Consider the following 22,733-nt stretch of genomic DNA (forward strand, 5'->3'; position numbering starts at 1 on the left):
CTTGAGATTTTCTCTCTCCTCCTCCTTCTCTTCCTCTGACCCTACCGGCTTGTGCTCATTCTCTCTCTCTCTCTCTCTCTCTCTCAAAAAAAAAAAAAAAAGGAAACAAATGGAGAAAGTTATTTCATGCTACCACACAGATCAAAAGACAGCTGGAGTAGCTATATTAACTTCAGACAAAGATTTCGGAAGAAAATTATCACCAATAAAGGTGATAATAAAGGGGGCACTACATAATGATAAAGGAGTCAGTTCTCCAAGAAATGTGTATGCACCTAAAAACAGTGTAAAAATACACAAAACAAAACAGACAAAACAAAAAGGAGAAAGGGATGAATCCACAATTATAGTCGGAGACTTCAAAACCCTCTGTCAGTAACTGACACATCTAGCAGGCAGAAAATCAATAAAGATATAGTTGACATGAGCAATATCAATCAACTTGATCTGATTGATATTTACAGAATACTTCATCCAACAACAAAATGCATTCTTTTGAAGCTCACCGGAAACATTCACCAAAATAAATCATAAAACACACCTTAGCAAATTTAAAAGAATAGAAATCACACAATGCATGCCATTTTAAAGTAGTATTGGTTATTTGAACATAAATAGCCCTAGAAGGAAGAAAACTAATCTTTATTCTATACATTTTAGTGGACATATTCCTTAATGAATATCTATTTTCCTTTACTTTTTAAAGTTTTTTGTTTTAGTTCCAGTATAGTTAACATACAGTGTTATATTCGTTTTAGGTGTACAATAAAGTGGTTATTTTCCTTTGCTTTTATTGCTTGCTCAACAATATACCTTCTGATATTCTCTGCCTGGCTAATGCCTACTCATGCTCAGTCCAAACTTAAAAATTAAAAACTTTGGGATCCCTGGGTGGCGCAGCGGTTCAGCGCCTGCCTTTGGCCCAGGACGTGATCCTGGAGACCTGGGATCGAATCCCACGTCGGGCTCCCGGTGCATGGAGCCTGCTTCTCTCTCCCTCTGCCTATGTCTCTGCCTCTCTCTCTCTCTCTGTATGTGACTATCATAAATAAATAAAAATTTAAAAACAAAATTAAAAACTTTAATAACTTTTATAACAAAAGTATAAACAATTGAAAAATCCACAGAACATAACAAAATATTTGTGACATACAGGATTGCTGTCCTTAATATATAAAGAGATTTTATAAATAAATAAGAAAAAATGAGCAAATTTACTCTTGGCTCTTAAGTCACACAGCAACAAGAATAGTATCTTTAAATCTCAAATTTGGCTGTGTCACCCCCCTACTTAAAGTTCTTCAATGGCTTCACATCACTCTTAGGACAGAATCCAAAACCCTTAACATAGTCCACATGATCTGGTCCTCACCCACCTTTCTAGACTCTTCTCCCATCATCCCTCACCTCTCCCTCCCTGTACTGCACTCAGGCTGGTCTTTTTTTGGCTCCTTGATACTGTAACTTTTTTGCACATGCTGATCACTTTTCCTAGAGTCACACCACCACTCCCTCCACAACTCCCTTTCCTCCACCAGCTCTTTCTTCAGATCTCAGCTTAAATATCATTTCTCACGGAAGTCTTCTGTCATCAATTCCATATTATTTTGGATCCTCTATGGTATGTACTCCTCATAGCCCATAGCAAACAGAAGAAATCATCTTTCTGAATCCTCAGAGCTCAGAACCATACTCTGAGAAGGGTGACCCTTCCTAGGTATGAGGCTCGAAACAAAGCAACCTTTGGCTTCTTCTGGAACCTTTTTATCTACAACAGTAATGGATGGTGAAGAAGCCTAGGCGAAAGTTATGATGAGAACTTCTCCAAGCTATTAGTCCTAAGGTGGGTTTTTTTGTTTGTTTGTTTTTTGTTTTAGAAAAGATGTGTTTGCTAAGGTGGGTTTTGTGATTTATTTTGGTGAATGTTTCAGGTGAGCTTCAGAAGAATGTGCATTTTGTTGTTGGATGGAGTATTTTATAAATATCAATCAGATCAAGTTGATTAATATTGCTCTTCATGTCAACTTTGGGAACCTAATGAAATCTACGGGACTCCTCACCAGAAAAATGCACATAAGGAAAACTTTTGATAATGTTTTCATAGTTCACAATTCCTTAAAGTCCATTTATTTACCTCAGGTTAAGAACCCCAATTGTGGCATGCCTGGGTGGCTCAGCAGTTGAGCATCTGTCTTCAGCTCAGGGTATGATCCTGGGTCTGAGGATGGAGTTCACATTGGGCTCTCTGTGGAGAGCCTGCTTCTCCCTCTGTCTATGTCTCGGCCTCTCTCTGTGTGTCTCTCATGAATAAATAAATAAAAATCTCTGTTTTTAAAAAAAAAAAAAGAACCCCAATTGTAGGCCTAGTGAGAATCTCATACACATAAACACATTGGTTATCTGGCTTTGTTGATGTAATCACTACTCACTGAATATCTACAGTGTAGAGATTCCAGTAAGACTAACACTTTATAAGTGAAATTTGATCCACTGTTTAAAAGAAAAGAAAGATTTTCTCATACATTTTCTCATTTACTCTTCACACACACACACACAAAAAAACAATAAGATAGGCACACATTGCCCTACCCATTTTACAAATGAAAAAAACATAATCCCAAAGACGTAAGTGATTTGGCTAAGGCCACTAGTCAAAAAGGAACTGAAATCCAGGAGTAATACACACTCTTTAACCTTAGGCCTGGCCCTTCCCCTCCATATTGACCAGTGCCAGTGGTAATAGGACTTGTGCCTAGTGATGTAACGGCCTGCTGAACACCAGGGTCATCATATAAGGATAACCCCCAAGGCCAAAATCTCAGCCCCCAATTTCCAGGGTGGTCAGTCCCATGCTCTTCTGTGATGTGACTGCAAATGGGAGGTCCCAGCCGAAGGACTCCCTTGGTGTTTAGAAGAGATAGGCAGAGCTTCCCATCTCCCTGCCCCAAGAGCATTATACCAAACATTCTTTGTGTTCTTCATATATGCCAGGCATCCACCTAGGCTATTTATGTGAATTAACTTACTAAATCCTCAGAACAACACCAGAGTGTAGGTATAATTATTATCTCTATTTTGTGGACACCTAGGGACGGTGAAGTAACTTGCCCAAGATTACACAACCAATAATTTTCAGAGCTCACATTTGAACTCTGAGCCTGTACTCTTAATCACACCACCATTCTGCCTCTCCGGGCCAATTGTTCCTTACTTTTGTGGGTCAGGAGCACCCTGGAGATTGTAATTAAGCTCTAGAAAAGGGAAAAGGTGGTTAAGCAGAATTTTTGCAAAGTAATTCAGGACTTCAAGGACTCGCAAGCCCCATCATCTGTGAACCTCATACATAATGGAGGGAGCTGTCCAGGGACCAAAAGAGAAGCTGCGCCAGAGCCTCAGGACTTCACCCCTGCAAACGCGGGAGGAGAGCTGAGCTGCGTGGTATGACCGGGATGCTCGTTCTCTGAGAATCAGGAAGGGTGAGCTCCCGGGACCGCAATGCCCTGGGAACGCAGCCGGACTCTGAGCCTCCGAAGTGCGGTAGCTGAACCAGATAAGCGCGGACCACTAAGCTACACCGCAATCGTGCTTGTCTGCCAGCAACCTGGAGTCACAAGACAGGGGATTCTGAGCGGACGGGATCTCGGAACTCCGGTCCCAGGTGCAGAGGGACGTGTCGCTGTTCCTGGTGCTGAAACGTTGCGGAGGGGAGGGGCCTGCCCGCCCCCCACCCGACCCTCCACTCCCGCCGCCGCCGCGGGAGCTGTCCAGTGCTGAACCCGGGTGCGGCCCGGCCCGCGGGGCTAGACCCGAGCCTGCCGCGCCCAGCCGAGCCTGGGAGCGCTGACGCAGAACGCAGGGAAGGCGAGAAGCCCTGGGCTCCACGCCGGGCATGGACCAGCAAAGACTGGATTCCTACCAGCGGGGAACTAGCCGTGACTTCAATGAGCACGTCCTGCATAAGGTAAGAATCTCCGGCAGCCCCCCGCCCCCATCCCAAAGCTGGGAGAGGGTGCTCAGCAAGAGTTCTCTCCGCTCCCCTGACTTGGCTTTGGGACTTAAAGAGAAACCAGCCCTTATCTGCGAGCATGGGAACGCTTTCTGTCTGATCCTGTTTGCAGCTCAAAACAGATATGCGTAAACACTGGGGGAGGGGCCTACTTCAGAGGCTCAGATTATCAGGAGCTCCTTTCAATTCATGTAACTCACCTATGTCCCTTTCTCACTCACTTCGTTCCTGCCTCTCATCCATTTGAACTCCCGTGTTCTCTGAGCACCCTGGCCGACCGTGACCCTTCTGGGAGGAGGCTGTCTGTCCTCCCACCCTTGCCTCCCAAGCTCTGACCCTGTCAGATCTGGCCGTTGTGGCCAAAGACCTGAATTCCTGGGTGAAATTATCACAGAAATGATCTACAGCAGAAACAAACTGCTATTTTTAAATTAGACTGCCTCCGGGCTCCAGAAAGCTGCCTTCCAGCTACTATTCAGCCTACTGAAAGTGTTCGCTTATTTCAAAGCTCTAACTCATCCGTTGCTCATCTAATTCAAATTTCTTATGCAACCCAATTCTCAATGTAGGTTTTCTCTTGAAGTGGTTGTTAGGGAAAAGTAGCAGTCTCTCTCTAGGCAAGTTTTTTTTAATGCAAAATCCATCACTTCAAAAGAATCAGAGCCTTATATTTGTCGTGAGAAGTCATGGATTGCTCCTCACACCTTGCTCTGCCCTCCTCATTGAGTCCTTATTTATCCTACTTTGCTAATATCAATTTATCTGTTAGATCCCTGAAAAGCTGTATATGGTTCTATGTTTGGAGATTATTTAAATCTAAATGTCACTCTAAAAATTCCATGAATGTGGGTCACCTGACTGGTTCAATCAGAAAAGCATGACTCTTGATCTCGGGGTCCTGAATTAGAACCTTATGTTAAGCATAGAGATTACTTAAATAAACAAAGAAATTTTAAACAAATAAATAATAAAAATCTCATGAATGCAAGCTTTTAAATAAGCTGATTCACCCTTTTCCCCTATAACACAAGTTTATATTTGAGGAAACCAAAGTCCAGAGAGGCAAAGTATCTTGTCCAAGAAGATAGTAAATGACAGAGCTGGTACTAAAAGCCTGAAATTCTGACTCCAAATCTAATACCTTTTTTTCTCTATACAAGTATGATCCACAGGCCAGCAGCACTGGCATTACCTGAGAGATTGTTAAAAATGTGAGGGGCACCTCGGTAGTACAGTCAGTTAAGCTTCTGACTCTTGGTTTCGTTAGGCTCAGGTAGTGATCTCAGGGTCATGAAATGGAGCCCCTCTACGGTGGATGCTGAGTGCGGAGTCGGCTTGAGATTCTTTCTCTCTCTCTCTCCCATTTGTGCTCTCTTTCGCACACTCTCTAAAGTAAATAAATAAATCTTTTTTTAAAAAGATGAAATCTCGGGATGTCTGGGTGGCTCAGTGGTTGAGCATCTGCCTTCGGCTCAGGGCATGATTCCAGGTCCAGGGATTGAGTCCTGCATCAGGCTCCCTGAGAGGAGTCTGCTTCTCCCTCTGCCTGTGTCTCTCATGAATGAATAGATAAAATCTTTCTTAAAAAAAAATGTGAAATCTCAGGTCCCATTCCAGACCCACTGAATCTAATTTGTATTTTAAAATGACCTCTAGAAAATAAATATGCACAATAAAATTTCAGATGCATGGGCCTGGCTATTTCTGACACAAATGAAGGAAAATCAACTACTGACATCTGTAAATTTGAATAGTCCATGTGACTTCCTCCACCAGGTCCCTGAACCCCTAAGGTATAGAGAAAGAGAGAAATTATAACAACTGCCCCAGCCAGGAAGTTTTAAAATGGTGCAGTTTGAAATAAACTAGAGTAAGATCTGTGTTCTTTGAGGTTGTGAACCTAGACCCAGTAGAAAGTGCATGCAAGCAAAGGGACATAATTACAGAGCAGTTACAAAACACCCTGGTAATTAGATATATGGGTGTTTCCAAGTTAAACCATCTTACAGGGATGCCTGGGTGGCTCAGCAATTGAGTGTCTGCCTTTGGCTCAGGGTGTGATCTTGGAGTCCCATGATCAAGTCCCACATTGGGCTCCCTGCATGGAGCTTGTTTCTCCCTCTGCCTATGTCTCTGCCTCTCTCTCTCTGTGAGTGTCTTTCATGACTAAATAAATAAAATCTTTTTTATTTTTTTTATTTTTTATTTTTTTTATTATTTTTTTTTTAATAAAATCTTTTTTAAAACCCCATCTTGGGCAGCCCGGTGGCGCAGCGGTTTGGCGCCTCCTGCAGCCCAGGGCGTGATCCTGGGGACCCTGGATCGAGTCCCACGTCAGGCTCTCTGTATGATGCCTGCTTCTCCCTCTGCCTGTGTCTCTGCCTCTCTCTGTGTCTCTCATGAATGAATAAATAAAATCTTTAAAAAAAAATAATAAAACCCCATCTTGGGCAGCCCGGGTGGCTCAGCGGTTAGTGCCGCCTTCAGCCCAGGGCCTGATCCTGGAGACACAGGATCGAGTCCCACGTCATCAGGCTCCCTGCATGGAGCCTGCTTCTCCCTCTGCCTGTGCCTCTGACTCTCTCTCTCTCTCTCTCTCTCTCTCTCTGGGTCTCTCATGAATAAATAAATAAAATCTTTAAAAAAATAAATAAAATAAAACCCCATCTTATAAAGATGTAAACATTCATTTTGGCACTTTAAGATTTGGATGTCAAAGTTTTCAAATTATTGATAAGTGTGGTCTTTACCACCTCAATTACCCACATATGAAATATAGGATGTACCCCCCAAAAGAATTTCACTGCCTTTGGGTTTATTTATCACCGAAGTGGGAGACAGCCTGTTCCGACAACTTCCAATATATTCGAAGACAAGTGTCTACTTACTACTAGTGAATGTTTGTTTTCTTCAGCTTGGTTGTGAGCATCTTGAGAGAAGAAGCTGGACTTACACCTTCTGTGGTGCCCGACAAAGTAACATGCATGTAGAAAATTGTCCTTTCATGTTATGTTGATCACCTCCTCCTAATATGATTTTATTATTCTGAACGACTTTTTAATGTGATCCACGTAAGATCCACCTACCTTTATGGAAAGGGGTAAGGTATCAATATATTTATATTATTTTTAAGTTTGCCATATAATAGAATCCAAGAAATTCTTGTTGATTCATTTGAACATATTGGCCATGGGAAGCAGGACTTCCCTCCAAATTAGCTGCTAGGGAGAATGATTTTTTTAGATAAACTTTTTGTTGATGTAAACACAAGAAAATCCCAAATCATATGTGTTTACCCTGATGGATTATCACAAAGTAAGCACCTCTGTGCAACCACTCCAAAAATAAAGAGATAGAATCTTGCCAGCTTCCCAGGAACCCCATATACACACACCTTCCTCATACTCCCCCTTCTCCTCCCCAGAAGTTACCTTTATAGAGGGGAAGTATCATTCAATGTTTTATCAGGGATGGCGGATTTTATGTAGGGATAGTTTTAGAAACTCATAGGGAAGAGACATTGCTGTATGATGGATAAAAACTCTAGGCTCGAAATCATTCAGACCTTGATATGACTTTGAATGACATCTATGAGCCTTTTTTTCTTATCTATATGATAGAAGTAATATTACCTAGCTTATTGTCTTTGAGGGAAAATGCTAGATAGTATAAAGTAAATATGTAGATATAAATATATATATTTCAAAATATATATATATATATATATTTCTCTGGCATATAGGAAGCCTTTGATAAATGGTGGTTATTATTAGGGCACATATCTCAGGCTTCAGAGCAACTTCAATAGGTGTCACATTGAGTGTCACCTAAACTAATGAATCTTTGGGGCACCTGGGTGGTTCAGTTGGTTGAGCATCTGCCTTCGACTCAGGTCATGATCCCAGGGTCCTGGGATGGAGCCCTACATTGGGCTCTCCACTCAACAGAGAAGGGCCTGCTTCCTCTCCCTCTGCTCCCCTTCCCCACTTGTGCTCTCTCTTATTATCTCTCTGTGTCTCTCAAATAAATAAATAAAATCTTTAAAAATAAATAAATAAAATAAAATAATGAATCTTTGTGAGAAGAGCTGCAGCTCCTTACACAGACACACATACACAGGGCAGCCCTGGTGGCTCAATGGTTTAACGTTGCCTTTGGCCCAGGGCCTGATCCTGGAGACCCGGGACCGAGTTTCACATCGGGCTCCCTACATGGAGCCTGCTTCTCCCTCTGCCTGTGTCTCTGCCTTTCTGTGTGTGTGTGTGTGTGTGTGTGTGTCTCACAAATAAATAGGTAAAATCTTAACACACACACACACACACATTCTTCAGGAACACAATCCTATGGAATTAATCTCACACACCCACCATCAAGATTCCCATGTGAACATCCTAACCCTGACGTCCTAAATTGAATATTTCCTTTCTCTGGAAGGTGAAGCATGGGGCACAATAAAACCTCTTCTTAAAATTCGCTTATATAAAAAAAAACATGCCACATATCATCAGCCTTCAAAGGCACTTGCACTTGAGCTAGTCCCAAGAGTTAGAGGGTGACCCAGAGGAGCCTGAGTAACTCCTAGGATATTCCTGGAGTGTGGGCTGGAAGCTGGGAACTGCTTGGAAACATTGAGTTCATCCATCACATGCTTGATGATGTTTTTAAATAGAGTTGCTGTTGTTCTCACAAAACTGAATATTTGATGCAACTAAATAATTTAAAACATGTGAACAACCTTGCTGCTCTTTTGCCAAGAGAACTCCTAGCCTTCTCTTGCTACCAGTATAGTCTTGAGAACCATCAAGGGTAATGGTGTGACTTGAAAGCTCTGGAACAGCCCACAGATTTGATTCTTGCTGTGCCAGGGTCTGACTGTAAACTCTAGGAAAAGTGAATCACAGAGCTTTGCCCTGGATGCTAATGAATCAGGACACAGAGACTTCAGTTCAAGAGCTTACTTCCTAATTCACCATCACCAGTGCTCTGATACACACCTACATGCCACCGTTTTTCCAAGAGGAGAAACTAATTACTAAACCAAAGTCTCTCTCCTCTGTAGTATCTCAGAAAGACCATTGACCAGGGGGCAGAAAGATGTGGACTGCTTATCCATTCATCCAGGGCTTGGTCCTTGCTGGAAAAAATTGAATTATAAAGACCTCTGTGCTACAAGGGATTTCTGTTCCCTCTGACTCTGCTCTAATATATCTTCTATCCCTGAGTAAGATAGGCAAGAGATTCATCTCTAGTAGCCCCCTCTTCACTTGCACTGTCCCTTGTTTACTGCTCATCTTGTGATTTCCACACCCCTCAGTGGTCCACACACTTTACCTATTCATTCAGCAACCATGTACTGAGCATGCCCCAAGTGTGAGAACCTATGCTGGGTATTATAAAGAAAACACACACATACACACACAAATTGTTCCCACTTTCAATAAGCTTGTGGCTATAAGACATGCACATAAATTACTATAATACTGTGTAGAGTCTCAGATATGCCCTAAGAAAGGTATAAGAAGGTACAGTGGGATAACCCAGGAAGAAAGGGTTAAGGATAACCCAGGAAGAAAGGTATAAGAAGGTACAGTGGGATAACCCAGGAAGAAAGGGTTACTTCTAACCTCAATTTGAAATGGCCTCTGATTAAGAATTAATATCTAAGAGAGCCAGAGTTCCACACACCAGCCAGCCTTGCTCTCCCAATGGGTCATCCATCGCCTGCTGATCCTGGAGAAAGTTCTGGTTTCAGCAGCATTTTATTTCCCTGCCAGAAAATGTTACCATGGAAAGAGCCATCCCTGCAAAAGGCCATACCCACTATTCTGTCTCCCTCTACCGTTCTTTATCCCTCAGGGACTTTTTTTCTCAATTAAACAATGCTCATGGAACACAAATTTGTAGTAAAGGAATCCAATTCTACAGGAAAACCTGTACCCTATAGGTGAAGAGATTTTGCTTTCTTTTTTTTTTTTCAAATATTTTATTTATTTAGTCAAGAGAGAGGCAGCGACATAGGCAGAGGGAGAAGCGGGCTCCATGCAGGGATCCTGATATGGGACTCTATCCGGGGACTCTGGGGTCATGCCCTGAGCCAAAGGCAGACACTCAAGCACTGAGCCACCCAGACATCCTGAGATTTTACTTTCAGGTGAGTTCATTGTACCTCAAAAAAGCAGTGTCAGGGTTTGGGTTTTGCCTTTGCTTTGTTTTGTTTTTAAGAAAAAAATGTGTAAAACCAGAGTGAGAGCACTAGCTCCAGTATTGCGAGATTTCCGTCCTCAGTTCAGAAACAAAAAAGCTAGGAAAAGTTAGCTGCTCCCTGTCAAATGTTTCCATTTGCTTGTTTTCCTTTCTTGCTTGCTCTGGAGGCTTTCAGATAAATAAATGAAGTGTGTGTTACGTCACTGAGGATCTCCGGCCATCTTGGACTCCTTTGACTAATCTGTCTATCCTGCCAGATCCCAAGCAGGCAGCTGGCTTGGGGAGTGGTGCTGACTGGTTCTCTTGGATAACCCAGCAGGAAATGAAGCTGAATCTGTCCAACATCCAAACTCTTCAAGCTTTCCTCCCCAAGCACTTGTCTCTCTAATTTGGAGTTCCTGTGTCTTTGGGGAGAAAATATCTGAGATTTTCTAGTGTTGGTTCACTAATAAATATTCCCTCCTATAAGCTGTTTTGGGGAGAGGCTTTGACTTCCTTCAGTTTGAGGGCAGGAAACCCACCTTTTCTGGAAGTAAACAGCCAGAGGCCAGCACCAGGCCAGGGAACTGTTAAACGGGAAATTTGAAGTGGCTCTAAACTTATCCCAGTGTGCTCCTTGCTTCCGGCCTCCCCTTTCAAGCAAGAAAAGCAGTCTCTGGAGATGGCGAGTGAGAATGGAGCTCACAGCTCCCTTGCCAACTTGCAAAGCACTCAGGCAATGCACTTCCCCAGTTGGGAGCAACCCTGGACCATTTTCCCACCAGCCAACCAGAGTAGGTTTTCCCAGGCCAAGTGAGAGAGCTCCAAGCCAGTAGTAAACAATAGCTCTGGATGTGTTAACCCCTACCTGACCCTGCCAGTCAAAAGCTCCCCAGACCAGGCAGCCCTGGTGGCTCAGAGGTTTAGTACTGCCTTCAGCCCAGGGCACAATCCTAGAGACCCAGGATCGAGTCCCATGTCAGGCTCCCTGCATGGAGCCTGCTTCTCCCTCTGCCTGTGTCTCTGCCTCTTTCTCTCTCTGTCTCTCGTGAATAAATAAATAAATAAAATCTTAAAAAAAAAGCTCCCCAGACCTCACCCTGCTCCTCAAAATAGCAAGGTCCTATGAAAATAATTGTTAAAACAGACAGAGCTCATGAATCCCCTAGTAGACAATTCCTGTTTCACTGACCTTGATGCCAAGGTCTGCTCCTTCCTTTATTATTTGTATTTCTGCTTATTAGAAGACAGTTTTGACACATCCACATGAAGGTGTTATTTAATACTTTGTGCTTATGCAAATAGCAAACTTTAAAAAATTATTTACTTATTTGATACAGAAAGAGAGAGAGGGGGGAAGAAGCAGAAGGAGAGAGAATCTCAAGCAGATTCCTCGCTGAGTGTGAAGCATGATGCAGAACTCAATCCCAAGGCCCTGAGATCGTGTCCTAAGCTGAAACCAAGAGTCAGGTGCTTAACTGACTGAGTCATCCAGGTACCCTGTTAAGGGCCTTTTTTTTTTTTAAGATTTTATTTATTTATTCATGAGAGACACAGAGAGAGAGGAGAAGCAGGCTCCATGCAGGGAACCTGACAGGGGACTCGATCCCAGGACTCCAGGATTACACCCTGGGCTGAAGGCAGCACTAAACCGCTGAGCCACCCATCTGTCCTGTTAAGGGCCTTTTAAAGGCAAAGCAAACCTTTCCCCTCCCCCTCCTCCTCCCTCTGCCTTTTGAATTTTGCATCCATACCACTCCCAGGAAGTCTGCTTACTAAAAAGCAGATCTGCCATGTGTCAGAGCAATACCCCCAGAGGACCGTGAGGAACTGGTAGACTCAGCTTTTTCCAGCCCCTTCCAACTTCGCATTAAAAAGGCCTCAACCTTCAGAAGGAATGACATTGCTGGTAGACTCAGCTCAGATGGAGAGAGACCCCCTCCAGACCCCCAGGATCCTCCTCCTTCTGCCGGTGGGGGCAGGGCAGGGGGGAGCCATAATCTTCACCCAGATTCTTCCCCCTTCTTCTGGTCCCCTTCTCAGGTTTCACAGATTGTGAACTAAGAAGTATAAAATCATCGGGCCGCCTGGGTGACTCAGTGGTTGAGCGTCTGCCTTTGACTCAGTTCATGATCCCGGGATCCTGGGATCCAGTCCTGCATTGGCCTCCCCACAGGGAGCCTGCTTCTCCCTCTGCCTGTGTCTCTGCCTCTCTCTGTGTGTCTCCCATGAATAAATAAATAAAATATTAGGAAAAAAGTATAAAATCCTCTCTGTGCTATAATCTAGAGGGACTCAGTGAGACTAGTAGTTGTTAGTAACAAGTGATAAAAATTAACAATGGTTCATCAGTGGAGCATTTTAAAGTTATTAAATACTTTAATATATACTATAACACTTAATACTCCATGCTTTTTCCAGGAGATGTTAATACTAATTTCATATTGTAAATAGAGAGTGGAGGCCAGATAAAAAAAAAATTAAGTTACTTGCTCAAGGTCACAGCAGGAAAGTATTGTGGGAATTTCAATAATAGCAGCAAACCCCTAAAAGCACTTATGTGCCAGGCACTATTCTGAGCCCTTTACATTCAATCCTACAACAACCCTATTTTATTTTATTTTATTTTATTTTTTCCGATTTTAATCTCATTTTGAAGATGAGTAAATGAGGGGTGCCTGGGTGGCTCAGTCAGTTAACCATCTAACTCTTAATTTCTACTCAGGTCATGATCTCAGGGTCATGAGATGAAGCCCTGTGTTGGGCTCCATGCTCAGCATGGAGTCTGCTTGAGGTTCTCTCTCTCTCTCTCCCCCCTAAATAAATAAATAAAGTCTTAAAAAATAAAAGAAAAAAGATGAGTAAACAAGCCACAGAAACATTAAGAAACTTGTCTGAGGTCACCCAGCTAATAAGTGACAGAGCCCAGACTCTAACATCAACAGTTAGAGATCCAAGCAGATAGGGTCAGGAGAGGGTAAAGATCTTTGCCAAGGGTGTCACATTGCTGAGGAAGGGGTCACAGCAGTTGAATGTAGGGTGTCAACAGCAGTCCAGTGTGTAGCCCCCAGCTCTGTAGGACTAGAGCCTGGTTTTGCTCACTCACACAAGAGTAGACCCATCACTCCAGGCATGCTCCTGTTAATCAAACTCACAAGACTGATGGATTGTGCTAGATGTCAAACCACATTATAATCAGGGGATTGTTTGCTAAGCATGAAATCCGGGAAAAGACTTGGAAGATTCAGACGTTTAATGAAACCAGGCTGATATAGTATGATGGTTGGCTACAGTGTGAGTACAGCCCGGATGTACAACTCCTGCAGCCCTTTACCTTGGGGCCTCTCTACCCTGCCCCACCACCACCCCCAGCTGTATTTAACCCTAGTGCCAGGGGAAAGGGGTGTGCTATTCTCTCTCATTTCCTGTGCTCCTTTAGGAACCACATGCTTTTGGGCTTGAGAATGCCCAGGACTCAACCTGGTTGGAGACAAGAGGGTGGGAATGCTCCCTTTTCAGGAGCCTCCATCAGACATACCAACATTTGTCACCTTATTCTCTGCCTTCATTTCTCTTACTGCCCTTGTCAGGGCCTTAGGGATTTGGTATTAGGGGAAAGAATCATGAAAGAAAAAAAGTGATTGGGGCCATTTCCTCATATCCCACCACCACCCCAGCCCACGTGCACCCTTTGAAATCAGATGTCACTGGTTGAGAATCTTGAGAATGAATTTAACAAACTTCTGCTGGGCACCATGTGCTTCTGAGCCCTGGGAACCCATTCCCTACCCCGCAAGAAACTGAGTGTGGCAGGCTGGGCGGGTCACTAGGCTGGCATGAAGATGACTCAGGCCACATCTGACTTCAGCTCAATATGACACATGAGCTTCAGTGTCTATGAAGACATCTTAAAGGTCATGGGAAGTGAGAAGTGGGCCCTTGGGGACAAGGTCAAATGTTTACAGCTCCCTCTAGCTACCAAGTTCTGAGTCCTGACTCAGGGACTGATCTGAAAGGCTACAAAATCCACAGCTCCAGGAGGAAGTGCCAGCACTGAAGGTCAGAAAGGCTCTGGGCCCCCAAGACAGGAATCCCTTCAAGTCCATGTCCAAGACAGTAAGGAGTTCACCAGTGTATTTCTGAGAAGTGCCTGGAGTAAAGATCTATGGCCCAAGCTTGGCAGAGTTGGATAAGGAGAAGCAAAGCTGGGACCCCTTCCCTGAACATCTCCAAAGATCTGAGATGATAAACATCCAAACTAAAAAACGCCGGGATTCTGACCCTGGGGGATGACAGGCTGGCTGATGAAGAGAGGCTTGGGAAAGACAGAGGCAGGGGCCAGGTGAGCTCTGCAGTCATGCCCTCAAGAACTCTCACTCCCCCATGCCCAAAGAGCCCAGTCTCCTCCAGACATCATAGTGCAGTGCCACAAACACATGAGAAGGCCACACAGAGTAGTGTCTGACCACCACTTGTCTGGCCCATCCCCTGACCTATCCACCCCCTGCCTTGTCTATCCCCTGCCCTGTTCACCACCTGCCTGTTCAGTGATTTGCTTAGAGGCAGATCATTAGTCAAAGAAGAGAAGGGACCTGGGATGTAAAAAAAAAAAAAAAAAAGGCTTATATCAAAAAGGCTTATATCATAGCTATGCCTTTTGCCAACTGTATTTCCTTGGTCATTCCATTCAAACAGCCCTTTACAGTTTGCAGAGCACTTGCATATAAACTGTCTCGTCTGATTTCCATAGCACAGCATAAGTGGCCCAGGTATCATTGTTGCCTGTCAAGGGGGAACTTTCTTGGTCAGGGCCCTTTTGGTTGCCAGTGACAAAACCCAAGTCAAACCATCTTAAACATAAAGAAAATCCACTGGCTCATGTAACTGAGAAACCTGAAGATGCTGCTCAGTTGGATCCAGGGATTCAAACAATGGCATCTGTCTCTGTCTCTCAACAGTCTTCCCTCTAACTCCACTTTATTTACAGGTAGGGTTCTCCTCATGGGGTCACCTGATGGCCAGAAGCTCCAAGTCACAGCATCAGGGCTGATAGTTTCCACTAAAGTCCTAGATCCAATACTTTTTGGACTGAAATGAGTCATGCGCCCACCCCTGGAGGAGGAGATAGTCCCACCCAAGCCTTATCAGCCATGAGTGGAAGAAAGTGGTTTCCAAAGAAAATGAGGGTGTGTTAGCTATAGGCTAGTCATGCAAAAACAAGAGGACCCCATGGTAATTCTGGGGAAATCTGGGTCCCAATTTTTTTAAGGAGGCTCCCCACCCAGTGTAGATCGAGACCTGGGCTGAGATCAAGAGTCAATCACTCAACCAACTGAGCCACCCAGGCACCCCCTTTGTTTCTTTTTCCAGTATTTTTAAATCTTTAATGAGAAGAAACTGAGAGAGCTGAACTGAACTTGTCACTCTCCCGCTGAAACTGGGCTACTTGTGTCCCATACATGGTGTCATTTAAGACTGGATACCCAGACTTAGATTACTAATTGCCATACTTAGGTAATGAACTGATGTCACCCTATAAAGCTTATTGTGGAGCCAAACCTCACCCTATGGGTGGGAATAGACTTTCCTGTAGGGGAAACAGATGACCCAACTTTCAACCACCCCTGGAGGAGGTCAGAGTAGGGGCAGCGGATGAGGACACAGGATGCAAGGCTAAGGTTGGAATGAAGGGAAGTTTTTCCCCCTGGTTTTGGGACCAGGGTCAGTTGGTGTGAAGACACCTGAATTTTTCCAGTGGGAGTAAGGCATGAGCAGTCTATGGCCACACAAGGGCAGATGAGAATTGAGACAAGAGCCTCCCAAGTCCAGCTTCATGAGTGTGCCACCTGCGTAGTCACATGGGGCTCCACGTTGGGAAGGGCCCTATGATTGGTTTAATGCCCTATTGTCACTATCTTGAGATCTCAATATTTTGTACAAGGAAACCCATATTTTCATTTTGTGCTGGACCCCAAATTATGTAACTGTTGCTGCTGTAAAATAAGAACCCCTGGAGCATCCTGGTGCCTGAGTGGCTCAGTCAGCTGAGTGTCCAACTCTTGATTTCAGCTCAGGTCTCCATCTCAAGCTAGTGAGTTTGAGCCCCAAGTTGGGCTCCATGCTGTCCATGGAACCTACTTAAAAAAGAAGAAGAAGAAGAAAGAAGAAGAAGAAGAAGAAGAAGAAGAAGAAGGAGAAGGAGAAGGAGAAGGAGAAGGAGAAGGAGAAGGAGAAGGAGAAGGAGAAGGAGAAGGAGAAGGAGAAGGAGAAGGACAACAACAACAACCACCCCTGGAGAGTCTGAACCCAGGTCTGGGCAACAGTTCTGAGCTATTCTTTTGGGCACATCCCCTTCTTTTGATCTAACCTCATGCCTGGTTTCAGATGAGCCATGAGGAGATAGAGAAAAGTTATCTCATGCTCTGGGCAGAATGGCAAAGAGGTGATCAGTGTCCCCACCCCTGCCACAGGGCTGTCACTGTGTCACCAATGGCATTCACTTGCAAGAACAATCTGCAAGGGTCATAGGCAGCAGGAAGCATGTCATGGAAGGCAAATCAGAACCCAAAGGTGGACAGGGGAGGCCCCAGCCTCAGGGGCAGGTGCCTGCTACATAGGGCTGGGGAAGAAGTAAATGAGACTTGCATTTGTGACTTAAGCACTGTGTTGAACAGTCAGCTTTTGTTGGTTATTGGTTAATCATAGGAGTCATTATTATTAATATCTAATTACAAAATGTGTGAAATGCAGAACAAAACTTACTTGTGATGCTGTTTCATAACCCATATCTTAAATAAAAATGGAATTACTCTCTGAAAAAAATATATATATAGTTGACCTTTGAACAATATGGCTTTCAACTGCACATATCCACTTATATGCAGATTTTTTTCAGTAAATACCGTATAGTACGGTATGGCATTTCCCTATGATTTTTCCTAATAACATTTTCTTTTCTCTAGCTTACTTTATTGAAAGAATACAGTGTGTAATACATACAGGATGCAAAATATGTGTTAATCAACCGAGCTATCAATAAGGCTTCCAGTCAACAGTACACTAGGATGTTAAGTTTTGAGGGAAGTCGAAAGTTATATGTGGATTTTCAATTGTGCCGGGGTCAGCACTCCTAACCCCCCCCTCCCGCCATTGTTCAGGGTAGGCTGTAAATATTCATAGCTACCTCACAGGCATTTTGTCATTCACATTTCACCCTCATTTAAAAAAATATTTTATTTATTTATTCATGAGAGACACAGAGAGAGAGAGGCAGAGACATACACAGAGGAAGATGCAGGCTCCTCACAGGGAGCTCAATACAGGACTCACTCCATCCTGGGACCCTGGGATCATGCCCTGAGCCAAAAGCAGACGCTCAATCACTGAACCACCCAGGTGTCCCTCACCCTCATTATTTTTAATGACTGTATAGTATCCCATTGTATGAACATGAAAATTCATTGTAATTCTGAAATGTTGAAGCTTATTAAAAGGCACAGAGAATACCATAACAAAAAATACATACAAAAAAGCATTTTGCTTTTTAAAAAAGTCTTGAAGGAGCCTTCTCTGGGGCATGTGAGTGGTAATTCCAAGGGACCTCTCAGAGATAGATGGTATCTGCTGGAGAGATATGGGTGCAGACCCATGCTATTACACATTGGGAACCTGAAGGTTATCGTGGTTGTTTTGAAATCACAGGCCAGACAGTGTGGCACTTTGGTGAAACTCCATTATGTAGAAGAGTCAGTGGACCCTGAGAGACATTTTGTAACAGTCCAAGGCCACTCATCAAGTAAATAAAAGACAGAACTCCACCCCAGGGCATCTGACCCAAGGCCCTGAATGCTTCTGCATTATGGGGGCATGGCCCTCCCTTGACCCCGGGGTTCTCAGAAAAAGCAAGGCTTTAACTGGAGGCCGTCCCTTCTGATGGTGACTTCCCACAATTCTAGTGCAGCCTTGGTGACAATTTCAGCTTGGCCCAGGACAAACAGTAAAGCAGAGTCAATGCCAGTGGGGGACATTCATTCGCAATGCAGATTCAAGACTCTGCCTTCTGAGCTGTCCAGATGCCATTGGAAAGTTAGCTTACTGCAGTGAGTCACCGCTAATTTGGTCTCAAGGGCAGAGGAGCCAAGCAACATTACCTCCTAGGGATTTGCTTCCATGAAACCCAACTGCAGGATAGCAACCCCAGGAAAGAAAGCCTAAACTTAACTGCCACCAACACCACTCTGGGGAAGACTCCCCCTTACTTTACCTCTACTTTTTCTCTCTTTTGTCCTCATGTCTCACTGCGTTTTAAGAGAAAATACTTTACCTCTCCATGGCTCCTACTTTCACTTGCCAGGGGTTTCAGCGGAAGATCACGAGGTCTCTCAGGTTTAGTCCTTCTGCTTTTCTGGCTTTATTATTAATCTTGCAAAGTCAGTGTGAAATTTTGAAATGAGGTCATTGTCTGAACTTTGCAATCTTTCCAATAACCAGAGGGCTGGCACCGGGCTGTATGTCTGAGACCAGGAGCTATGACCTTTCACTTCCTTGTCACAGAAACCCTCACTATCCTTGGCAGAGGACAGCACTCTGCATGGGAATACCAGAAGGAAGCTCTTTGTGGCTACTTTTCCAATGGCAAACCAATGGCCATATCCTTAAATAACACAAAGGCACAATTGTGCATTGGTTTTATTGGGGGAGAAAAATAATATTAAAATAAAAAGAGATGCATAGATTTGTCAGTTTAGTATAGAATGCTACGTAATGCACACCAGTTCGCCTGATGACCTGGCTTAGTAACATGAAGGCAAGGAAAGTATGTCAAGGGCTGTGAGCCATGTTATGCAAGTATATTCCTCCTTAGGAGAAAAAAGGCAAATAATGAGCTGTGTAGCCTTGGTGGCATTAGTAATACTCCATTGCTTCAGTAAGGTGGCAGGTACATGGGTGTTTGTTTCATTATCTTTTATAACATATGTATATATGTTATATAGACGTATCAAATATTTTGTAACTTAAAATGAAACAGTAAGCTAAAAAAAAGACAGGATGGAGGACATCTGGGCTTGCAACATAGAAGATAGGAAGCTGATGGGAAGGGATGTGGGAGGCTTCAGAAACTCCCCAGGATGGAATTTTTATTCTGGAACCCATAGTAAATACCTCCTCTCTACTGAAGTAGATTGTCTACAACACAAAGGTTTAGAATGTCTCTTCTCCATTTGTCTCTTTGTTCTTAGGAACAAAATCTTACTCCTTCTTTGTTACATGTGCTGCCAAAACCAGCACTCTTACTGTTTTAGTTCTGAACTTGTCCTCAGAGATTCTGTCAGCAGAACTGAGTCTATCACCCTTTCTGGATGCAAGAACTACACACCCTCAAGACAGGGTCATGTGAGTTTGTGATCACAGTGGGCTAGTTTAAGGAAAGGCTGCTGGGCAGGGCGAATTTTATTGAAGGGTCACTTTTCCCAATTGATGTAGGGCTGTGAGGCCCCCATGAACACAACCTTAGCGTCTCAACGAATATGATTACTGGAGGCCTTTGGGGACCACATCAGCTGGGATGTAGCAGAGAGTATCCATGTCCAGAGAACAGTATGAACACGATCAGTAGCAGCCAGTCCTTAGTCCACATGTGACTACCAGACCTGAACAAAGCATCAATCAATTTGTAGGAGATTACACACACACACACACACACACACACACAACCCAAACCATATCAGCAGAAAGCTATCAATTGTCCTTTCTTAGGAAACCTGTCTACTATTATGGCTTAAGGGTGCTCAAATGTCCTTTCTTTTTCTTTTTTTTATACCCTCCCCCCACGCCCGCCCGCTCAAATGTCCTTTCTTTTATGAAATTAGGGTCATAACAGATAGCTTAGTAGAAACTTTCTTAACCAAACCCTCTCTTAATCCATGTACTAGATTAGCCAACACTCTTCAATCTCTGGACAACTACACGCACTGATTATAATTATGTCAGTTAATCCATTTATAAACTAATCAATTAAAAATGCAAACAAAAAGGATATTGGCCAAAGGCATAATGTGTAAACAAAAAAGAGAACAGACATTTCTGCAAAAACTAGATTGAATACTTTGGAAAGATACAATAAAAGCATATGATTTAAAAAATTCTGTCAAAAAAGAAAAGGCTAACCAAATTAGGAATTAGTGAGAGAACTCATTCATGAAATATTTGGAAGAAAAACATACCAACAAAGAAAGGTTTTGCAATCTGATTGCTTCATAAGTGTCTAGAATGTCTTGCTCCATGTCAGGGAAACTGGAACAAGCGTTCTGGGACAATACAACATGGGCGGTTTGTGCAGAAACAGCAATGAGCTCTTCCTTCAGTAGACCCATAAGCAAAGATAAGACTTAGGTCTACATCAAAACACCAGCAAATTACCACACATTTAGATATTTTGAGTAGGAAGAAGTCACTTAGGGACACCTAAGTGGCTCAGCGCTTGAGCGTCTGTCTTTGACTCAAGGTGATCCCAGAGTCCCCGGATCGGGTCCTACATCAGGCTCCCTACATGGAGCCTGCTCCTCCCTCTGCCTGTCTCTGCCTCTCTGTGTGTCTCTCATGAATGGATGAATAAAAATCTTTTTTTTTTTAAAGTCGCTTAAAAAAAGAATATGCTTCCTTTACAACTCCTTGATTTAACCAACTTTTTCAATGATCTGACCAATTCTCAATGACATTTACATTGGAAAAGAATGCACCTACCTGGTAGAAGAGAATGCTTGCCACAACAGCAATCCCTCCCAATCTAAAAATAAATTTTGTACATGATATCAACTGATTCCAGCAGTCTGGCCTTTCCAAGGCTTAGTGGCTATAAGCTCTATCTCCAAGATGTCAGGCAAAGGTAGGCTTTCAGCCTCACTTCAATCCAACATTTATCTTAATCATGTATTTTGAAGATTACCAACCCAGTATATTTTTCTCCCTCAACTGACCCTAAGAAGGCTCCATCTTCTGGAAGCCAGTAATGTGCATACAGTTGTCAAAAGGATACTGTCCCAACACTACAATTTCCAAAAGTAGGATCTTTAAATATTAATAACTTAAAAACCAAAGGAGGGAAACCCCAGCAACTTTAGACAGGCTATAAATAATTAGGCATTCAGTCGGAGCTGAGTGGTTAAATATCTTGGATTTGTCTTAACCGAATGTGCTTTCCTAGAACCATACAGCAAAATGGTACATGTCACTCTCAATTCAGACCACAGCAAACACATTTGAACTTCCTCACTCTTGCAGTAAAGGTGCTAGTCTGGCACCCAAAATCTGCCTTAGCAAAATCTTCTTTTTTTAAGATTCTATTTATTTGACAGAATGAGAGACAGAGACAGAGAGAGAGAAAGAGAGAGAGCTCAAGCAATAGAGCAGCAGGCAGAGGGAGAGGGAGAAGCAGGCTCCCTGCTTGACGTGGGGCTTGACCCCACGACCCCCAGATCATGACCTGAGCCAAAGGCAGATACTTCACAGACTGAGCCACCCAGGCACCCCTGCCTTAGCAAAATCTTTATGGAGCAGCCGGATATGGCTGAGACAACCGCATGATACCAATCTATAAACATTATGAAACAGTTTCCTTTCAAGCTAAGCTGCTTGCATATGTTTCCCTCCCTTCCCCTGGCCCTGACTACTTCCCCCAACACTCTCTAAACTTCAGTTGAAGCTTGAACAAATTGGACTGGATGCAGGGCAGATCCCTGCAGTCATGACCCAAACCTGAAGAACCCGAATGCTTCCCGGGAGGACCACCAATCAGAAATCCGCTCCAGATGCAGAATGTAGAACGGACTGGACAGCTTTCACAAGTGTCATGAGCTAGTCAACCCCACCGCTCAGGACATGAAAAAGTCCCTTTTCAGATAGCCACCAATCCAGACAGCTGGAAGTTTGGATAAAAACATTATTGCCACTGATATATCCGGCAGACATCTTTTTAGAAGCTTAAATAAGGCAATTAAAAGTGATCAGAATGGATCTGTCTTTCTAAGTGGATTTACCTTTCCTCAGCTCAGCTAGGCTGCCAGAACCTTCCATCTCCAGCCCATATCGACTGTGCAGACAAATGGATAAAAGCAGAAGCGACCGGACTCCTCCAGTCAAACCAAACTGAGCTAAATTCTAGTCTTCCCTGTGTTTCTAGATTTACATCAGAACTGTCAAGGCACTAAACTTCAGTAGTTTCTGTGATAGATGAATTCCTTACTATCCAGAATAACCATGTACTTACAGGTTCGATTTGGTGGCTGGCTGCTTAAAAACTCAGCAATAAAGCCACTTTATGCACAATAGCTAAAATGTCACAGCAATGCACTGGCCCAATGTTTTCTGTTAATCTAACACTTTGACTCACCCTAGGTTTGCTCTGCTTTGAGCTTTTTCACTTAAAGATCCTTCTGTAGCTACTTCTTGCTCCGGGTTGAAAGCAGTCTCACAGACCCAACCAGCTTAAATGAGCAGCCCAATAATATTTAAGTTTGCCTAGGCTCTGTAATTTCTGCAGGGTGGT

The 22,733-nt window shown here is 43.5% G+C and overlaps 1 protein-coding gene across 2 annotated transcripts in view; it reads left to right on the plus strand.

The window, feature by feature from the left end:
• The first annotated feature begins 3,186 nt into the window (after positions 1–3,186).
• Positions 3,187–22,733, plus strand: part of RAB37 (RAB37, member RAS oncogene family) — a 55,152-nt gene continuing 35,605 nt past the window's right edge. The window contains exon 1 of one of the 2 annotated variants that reach the window (XM_077854143.1): positions 3,187–3,961. In XM_077854143.1, coding sequence (XP_077710269.1) covers positions 3,890–3,961 — 72 coding nt within the window. In that variant the 5' untranslated portion in view covers positions 3,187–3,889. The remainder of the gene's footprint in view (positions 3,962–22,733) is intronic. The other variant, XM_077854142.1, reaches the window with a different exon arrangement.

This window comes from Canis aureus, chromosome 16 (assembly GCF_053574225.1).
Source record: "Canis aureus isolate CA01 chromosome 16, VMU_Caureus_v.1.0, whole genome shotgun sequence".
Taxonomy (NCBI): domain Eukaryota; kingdom Metazoa; phylum Chordata; class Mammalia; order Carnivora; family Canidae; genus Canis; species Canis aureus.